This window comes from Aedes aegypti, chromosome 2 (genome assembly GCF_002204515.2).
Source record: "Aedes aegypti strain LVP_AGWG chromosome 2, AaegL5.0 Primary Assembly, whole genome shotgun sequence".
Classification (NCBI taxonomy): Eukaryota; Metazoa; Arthropoda; class Insecta; order Diptera; family Culicidae; genus Aedes; species Aedes aegypti.
The window spans coordinates 406573288-406581949 of record NC_035108.1 but is presented as its reverse complement, the minus strand read 5'-3'; the positions used below and the strand labels follow the sequence as shown (position 1 = coordinate 406581949).

At 43.7% G+C, this 8662-nt stretch overlaps 1 protein-coding gene across 1 annotated transcript; it reads right to left on the bottom strand.

Annotated features, from left to right (window-relative positions):
• Positions 1-2694: 2694 nt before the first annotated feature.
• On the bottom strand, positions 2695-6069 carry LOC5573819 (elongation factor G, mitochondrial). The gene is made up of 3 exons (XM_001661014.2): positions 5859-6069; positions 5364-5779; positions 2695-4592 (listed from the first exon to the last, which is right to left on the bottom strand). Exons 1-3 carry the CDS (start codon positions 5919-5921, stop codon positions 2825-2827), a joined length of 2247 nt encoding a protein of 748 aa, XP_001661064.2. The 5' UTR covers positions 5922-6069; the 3' UTR covers positions 2695-2824.
• Between the last annotated feature and the right edge of the window lie 2593 nt (positions 6070-8662).

The following is an 8662-nucleotide window of genomic DNA, read 5'->3' as shown; positions in this document are numbered from 1 at the left end:
GTCCCCACTAGGTAGTTTGGCTTTAATTCCATTAGAAAAATATACTTAATTTTGGGTTGATTTAACGCAAAATTGAGTTCTTTCGACCCAAACATAAGAAAAGTTGCATTTACCCAAATTTGGCTTATTGGGCCAAAGTACCCCCATTGGGTGGATGCAGCTCTCTCTATTTTTGACAACATTCGTGTGGGAGAAAGAGAAAACCGAGAGATTTTGGGTTGAAACTATAATCGATATACTTAATTTTGGGTAAAGTAAACTCAAAAATTAGGTAAAAATATTTCTCCGTGTGCGAAGCAAAACAGATTCCACTTTCTACGTAATGTAACCCAGCATAAACAGCTGCCCAACTCTCCAGACCAACGCCCTCCAAGATCCAAGGTGCTGCTGCCTTACGTTCAAAACTTCTTTCCTCAAAGTCTGTTTATCAATTCCGAACTCTATTGCATACTACAATACCAATCAGACCCTATTCCTGACAAGACAGAGTCACAACCCCAATGTGATGGATTTACCCACAACCTTGTCATAACCCCTCTTACGTTTCGCTATCCTCGGAAGTCACCCATATTGATGCTTGGCAAAAAATATCAGTATTCAATCCACAAATCCCAGATTACACCACATTACGTTGGTCCGTTTGGCGTCGCCGGTGGATACCTGTTCTGACATTCTTTTCTTTCAAACCCCATTTCAAGCCTGTCCCCCCACTTTATCAATAAGAATGTTGACGAATCACGATAATCTGAAGATCGTGACCAGAACGGAGGTAGGATTTATCACTAGGGACCAACCACCACCATGATTCATGATCAAGCGATCGTTAACTGAAAAATGAGCATTGTTCGTTACTCTACCAGGTAAATTCCGGAAACGACCGTTATCGTAACGGATATTATCTTTCATCTGCCTGGCACGAGCATCAACGACTCTCTTGTCCGAAGGGCAAGACCAAAAATTTGACTAATGATTGCCCTTGCAATTGGCGCATAAGAACTTATCTTCCTTCACTGGACATACGTCCTTGGCGTGAGAAGAACCTCCGCAAATCATGCATTTAGCATATATGCGACAATTTTTTGTACCATGACCCCACTTTTGTCACCGACGGCACTGAGTGGGGTTGTGGTAATTTCCTCCAGGCTTCTGGAAATGTTTCCACGTCACACGGATATCGAACATAAGTTTTGCTTTTTCTAAAGCTTTAACAATTATTAGCTAATTGTTAAAGTGAACTAAATAATATTCTTGAGAAAACCCTTTCCGAACAATGCCAGATTGGGTTCTCTTTTTCATAATGATTACTTGGACTGGGGAAAATCCAAGTAAATCATTTATTCCATTTTTGATCTCTTCAGGTGACTTAAAGTCACTCGCGAGACCTTTCAAGACGACTTTGAACAAACGTTCAGTTTTATGTGTAAAATTTGTGCTTCTTCTAGATGTTTGAGAAGAAGTTCGCGATCTTTAAGAATTTCCGGCAAAACGCGACAGTCTCCTCTCTTTGCGATTTGGAAGGAGGCCTTGATTTCCCTAATGGAGTTCAAGATCTCCTGCCTGAATCCCCCAAATTCGGAACAACTGACCACGATAGGCGGTACTCTTTGTTTCCTCACTTGAATCAAAGAGCTTGGGCTAGAGGCTGCTTCGATTTGGTGTTCGGAAAATTTGTCTAGGGCATCGAACTGATTGCTCATTTCGTTGCAATTATCAACATTATCCATTTCACCCTAGGAAGAAAGTGCGCATTCCGGAGAAACGTCCTTTTTTCATTCTTGCCACGTTTAGTGACAGTTTTAAACCCCTCTGTTTTGGAAGGAAGTTGTGATTTAAGATACCATCAGTGCACCAGTATCCGCTCATGCCCCTATTTCCGCTCACTAGTGTAAAAATTGATTTTTCGTGTCAAAAACCAACATTTTTCGCACGGATATATTCTAGCAATATTAAAAACTTTCAAATGAAGTCGTCTTAAAATATTTTCATTTGATTAAATAATTCTTTATATTAAAAACACAAGACCTCGTGAGCGGTTATTGGGTCACTAGGTATGTTTGTGTGTTCCAATAACCGCTCATGCAAAAAAAATAAACAAAATTTTAAAGAAATGTCGATTTTAGTATACAGCCTTCTTTATTGCAGTAGTAGCTATGGTTTGACCACAAAAAATATCAGGATAAATAACGAAATTCGAAATAATGCATTTTTAGTAAGTTCGTCACGAAATCTGTTTACCGTGAGCGAAAATAGGAACACTACGTTGCAGTAACAAATGCAATTAAATATTTTTTTATGAAAGTTTTTCAAATTCTTTTTATTTTGCCGTCGATTACCTATACTTGGAGCTACATTGTGACATAAAAATAGTATTGATCGACACAATAGTTATTACATAATAAACATTCAAACACATAACTTCCCTTAAATGAGCGGAATCTGGTGCACTGATGGTATTCACCCTTCCTTTTGTTTAGTGAATAAACGAAAGAAGACATGACCTTCGAGAGGTTTTTTCCCAAGACGGTGTCCAAGAAGGATTACCACCGCTAGCTTTCGCCAACGAGTACAACGAAAAATCGAAGGCACGGGTCCAAACAAGGATCAATAGTAGAAAAAAGGACTGAAAAGTACTGATTAGTGTTAGGTATTAAGATCGATTGATAATTCTTGGGCAAATTAAAACGCAATGCACAGTTTTGATTTGTAATCATTTTAATGATTTGTTCCAATTAGTTAGCCTATCTTGAATGTAACATAGTTTCAATTAATCCTAGTATGTACAGATCAGCACCCGCTTTTCATCCCGCTTTCCAAACGAAAGCCCTCAGTTTTTCTTCTTCTGCTGCTTCTTGGCGTCCACCACCACATTACCCTGCGCAATTTGGTAGTCCTGCATCAGCTTCTCCTGGACATCCGGTTTGCACGGCGAATACCGACTGTACTCCATGCTAAACTCGCCCTTGCCCTGCGTACTGGATCGAAGTTCTCCTGCATAGCCAAACATGTCGTTGAGGGGAACTTCGGCATAAACCGTGAACCATCCTTCGGAGCCCTCAGTGCCAGTGATGATACCATGTCGCTTGTTCAGCTGTCCGATGACCGTTCCTTGGAATTCTTCCGGTGCCGTCACCTCGACCATCATGATTGGTTCCAAAATTTGCCAGCTTCCGTTCTCGAAGACGCTCTTGATTGCTCCTTGCGCAGCCAACATGAAGGCCAATTCTGAGGAATCCACGATATGGTGGGCACCATCCTGCAGGCGGAATTTGATACCGGAAAGTTTGTGCCCGGATAACAGACCCTTCTCGGCCATCTGACGGAAACCCTTTTCAATTCCGGGCACGAACTGTTTCGGGACGTTGGTACCAACGGTTTCGTCGGTAAACTCGATGGTTGTGTTCTGATGGGGTGGCAGTGGCTCCAGAACACCCGTTACTCGAGCATACTGACCCTGTCCACCAGACTGCTTCTTATGCAGAAAGTCGAATTCACAGGGAGCTACTAGAGTTTCACGAAAGGCTACTTTCGGCTTACCTAGAATGACTGGGCAGTTGTACTCACGTTCCATTCGTTGCGCGTAGATTTCCAGATGCAATTCACCCATTCCCGAGACGAGCGTTTCCTTGATATCGGTATCGTAGGCAAACCGGAAGGTTGGATCCTCTTTGGTAAACCGGGCGACTGCCTTGGAGAAGTTGTCACGATCCTTGTTGTTGGCTGGTTTGATTGCCATCGAGACAACTGGGTCAGGCACGAAAATAGACTCCATAGAGAGCTCTAAATCGGGATTAGTCACGAAGGTATCACCGCTAGCGCAATCGACACCGAACAGGGCGAAAATGTCCCCTGCGTAGACTTCGTTCACATCTTCCATGTTATTCGAGTGTAGTCGGACCAAGCGAGCCAATCGGACCTTCTTTCCTGAGCGGACGTTGAAAATGCTGTCTCCCTTCCTGAGTACACCTTGGTAACAACGCAAATAGGTCAGCTGACCAAACCGACCGGCTTCCAATTTGAACGCCAATCCAACAAAAGGACTTTTTCCATCTCGGGCCGGATCCAGCATAATCTGCTGTGGTTCCTTGCCCTTCTTTTCAATAAGGGCAATATTCTCGACCTCTCCCGGATGGGGCAAATAGTTCAGAACTGCATCCAACAGAGGCTGCACACCTTTGTTCTTCAACGCCGTTCCCACCAAAACCGGTGTAAATGTCCTCTTCAGAGCTGACCTACGTATTGCGGCCATAATGACCTGTTCCGTTGGCGTTTTTTCCTCCAAGAACAGTTCCCCGATAGATTCGTCAACATTGGACAAGTGCTCAATCAATTCATGGCGACGCTCGTCACTCTCCGCCCGCATTTCCTGGGGAATCTCATCCTCTCGAACTGTCAGTCCCAAGTGGTCCTCAAAGTACAGAGCCCTCTGCTTGACCAAATCGACAATTCCTTTGCAGTTGCTTTCCACGCCGATCGGCAGCTGGATGAAGGCGGCATTGTGATTCAGTTTGGAACGCATCTGGCCCAACACACGGTACGGATTGGCCCCGGTTCGATCCAACTTGTTGATGAAAGCCAAGCACGGAACGTTGTATCTGAAATGATAAATGTGCTCCAGGTTATAAATCTATCAATCTACAATCACAAGGCTGGTAGCGACTGAGCGTCTCAATAATGGGAACTTTAGAGACTTCTTGCTTGAAAAATGAGAATAAGCAGAAACCAAGAAATATAACAAGAGCCATGAACAAAAGACTGATTCCTCAGACAATTTGAGGGATTGAACTTCTTTATCAAGTCTGACAAGTCACAGAAACGTCGAAATCGATATATGTCATCTGAAATGCTTAATTTGTTCGAAGGATTGTGAGCTGCATTGTGTGATAGGGAAAAAAATCCTGTGTAAATTATTGGAGCAAGTAGCGTTGAAGTGCTCAAGCATTTCCCAGGACAAATTTCGGGGGAATATTCTATGCATTCTATCATTAAAAATGCTGGAGTAATTTTAGTGATAATTGATGGAGGAACCTTTAGAATTTTTTTTTGCAAAAGGAATCCTTGAAGAAATCACTAAAAGTATTCCTGAGGCTTTTCTTCGAAGAATCACAGACGAAATTCCTGAGGAATGTGTTGAATATACCAAGTTTAGTCTCTGAAGGTTTTTCTAAAGCCCTTAAAACTTTGCACCAATATTCACTGTAAACAGAATGAAGAAAACAGTGACGTTAGAGATCATTTTGGTTAAAATAGACTTTAGAGACCTTCCATTAGACATAGACTGTTTAGCGACTTGCATTAAAATAGAGTCCAAGACTCTGAAAAGAGTCCTGCTACCAGACATGTATCAATTACAAATCATAGCATACCTCTTCATTTGCCGATTAACGGTCAAAGTTTGACTCTGAACGCCTCCCACACTGCACAGAACCAGAATGGCACCGTCCAGAACACGAAGAGCGCGCTCAACCTCCACGGTGAAATCCACATGACCGGGCGTATCGATGATGTTAATATTGTGGTCCTTCCACATTGTGTAAGTGGCAGCGGACTGAATCGTAATACCGCGCTGTCGTTCCAGTTCCATCGAATCCATAGTGGCTCCCACATTGTCCTTTCCCTTGACTTCATGCATCTGCTTGATCCGCCCCGTGTAGAACAAAATGCGCTCGGTCAGCGTCGTCTTTCCGCTGTCAATATGCGCCGAAATACCGATGTTCCGGATTCTCTCCAACTTGGCGTGCTCGGCGAAGGCCGCATGACTCGAGAACGATTGCTTAGCATTCTAAAAAGGCACGTAAAACGGATTAGAATCCCGGTAAATGCCCATCTTAGTTATATAACCCAAAGACGAATGCACCAACCTCAAGAACGCACTTTGCCGCGGCCAGAGAGTGGCGCACACGCAGGAAACTACTGATGGTCATTTTGGACACGGTTCCAATCCTTTTCGGGAGACCAGGAAGCTTGTTGATGCAATAAATTTACCGAAATTTACTTGCAAAAACTGCACCGAAAGACTGCACGCAAAACCGGACCGAGCGCGTGAGACTGAAGGACGAGACAGAAAACAAGCATGCATGACTGCGATTTTGACAGTTCACAGTGAGAAGGGTTCATTTCCAATCACGCCGAGATCGCATGTAGTGAGAGAATGGGCACAGTAAAAACTGGCTTACATTTTAGTTGAGGATGCGTGCAACAAATTACAAAATGATGATTTTATCAGCACGAGCTGTACATTATCCAACGTCTGCTAAACGACCTAATTCCGAATCAAAATCGCTCTTTCGAGTCGTAATCGGATCGACAAGAAGCTAGTGATTGAGAAGTACAAAGCAATTCGATGAAATATTTAGGACCTATTCACAAATTTCATAACATAATGTTCCCAAGATTTTACAGTTCATATAAAATTCGAAAAATATTCATACAAAATGCGTAACGTAGGGGTTGGAGGGTGTCAAAAATGACCGTTTTTGGTGTTATGAGCTTTGTGTATGAACTCTTATTCGAAATACATTCATCAGATAGAAAAATGCGTTAAATGTCAAAAAAAAATTGGCCAACAGAATCACAAATTGATCACGTTCTGATCAGGGACGAAAAAAATCATGCTCACTATGGACCGATGCACGAGTTCACTAATTTGACGTTTGAGCGGTGCCGAATTCATTCGTTGCCATGGTCACGTAAATAACACGGCACCGCCCAAACGTCAAATAGTGAACTCGTGCATTGGTCCATACTCAATTCACTGAATTTATGCCACCATCAAAGTAACCACACCACCACCAATATGATTGTACCAATGAAGACGGCACAAAAGTAGATGGGCAAAACAAACAACGATGCCCGTATGTCGTTGGTGTTTTTGATTATCAGAAGCAGAAGAGTGTCAGTTTTAGAAAATTGATTATCAATGAGGTTCAAATTTATAAACAATATGCTGCTATACGGGTAATGAAGGATCCGATGCACGGAATGGATTATATTGACGCGTCTTTAGTGTACCTCGTGCAAAAATTACAACTTCCCGAAGCGGAATGTAAAAAAGTCAAGCTGGTTAGAATGAATATCATTTTTTGTTTTTGATTATCAAAAAGCGGTTGAGTAGCAGCACGTTAAAAGGAAACTGACAATCTTGCGCAAGCGCTTTGCCAATCTTTGTTGTGTTGTCAAGGTGAGGATAAAAACAAATAAAAATCAACGAAGATTCTGTGGAATGGGAGCACTGCTAGTTCCTCACCTACATTAATCTTTCCGTGTATCTACTAACACTAACGCACCTAGTGTGAGTGCGTACCTTGCCAATGTATACTTTTGACAGCTAACAACTATTATCGTAAAAACCAGAGTGGATCTAGATAGGAGTGGCGTCAATGTCAAAATTGGAACAGCGGCGAACTGTCATTTCCATACAAATCCGCGTTCCAATCGAGCAGGAGACCTGTCAAAACTGGAACATGACGTCACTCTTGTTTACAGGCACTCTAGTAAAAACGTGTTTTCCGACCAGAAGCAGAGAATAAAATTATAATTCTAAACCGTATTGTTCGCGTTGTTTAACCGAGTTATTCCGCGACCGAAATCCCAATCCAGCTTCCTCTTGTCTGCCTGAGCTCTTGCCGTCAGGTTATGGGCCCAGCGCTGCTCGCGACGGAGTGAAAATTTCGGTGAAAAAGTGGTCTCCCGTTTAGACAGTTTCGGCGGTGTCGAGTACTGTACCCGTGCGTGCGACCTGGATTCCGCCACCGGGCGAATAAGAGTGTTGTTGTTTGCGCGAAAAGTGTTGTGAAGATGGTCGATGTGAAATTCTCCGTTCCCAAACTGAACGGAACGAACTGGTCCACCTGGAAGATCAAAGCGCGAATGCTGCTCGACCGCGATGATCTGTGGAGTGTGGTGGAGGACGATATTCCGTTAGTGAAAACAGTGGCGTGGAAACGGGACGATCGCAAGGCGAAAGCGACATTAGTGTTACTGCTAGAGGACAGTCAACTGTCTTTGATAAAGAACTGTGAGTATGCGCGTGAAGTGTACGATGCCCTGAAGACATATCACGAAAAGACAACGCGATCGCTCCGTGTTTCGCTGCTGAAAAAGCTATGTGCCACGAATCTTCCGGAAGCCGGTGATCTCGAGAGGCATCTGCTGGAGATGGATGACCTTTTCGACCGGTTGGACGCAGCGGGCACAAAATTGGAAAAGGACGTGAAAATTTGTATGCTGCTCCGGAGCCTACCCCCGTCGTTCGATGGTATCGTTACCGCCCTCGACTCCCGGTCCGAAGATGACCTAACGATTGATACAGTCAAGTCCAAACTTTCGGACGAATACCATCGCCGTTTGGAGCGCGAAGGTTCTTCCGGAAAGGGGGAGAAGGCAATGTGGTCTTCCGAAAACAAGCGGGGCAAGGAGAGCAGAACGTGTCACTTCTGCAAGAAGGCCAGCCACTTGAAAAGGAACTGCCGGAAGTTCTTGGCCGAAGGGAAACCGAATGACAATCCATCGAAGAGTGGTGCTAGTGGCAATGCAAAGGCAAAAGCCGCTAATGTAGAGCAGAAGTTTGCCGCCTTCAAAGCGGGTAGTGAGAAAACGTCGCTGTGGCTGATTGATAGTGGGGCAAGCGCCCATATGACATCCGATCGTTCCTTTTTCACGTCGC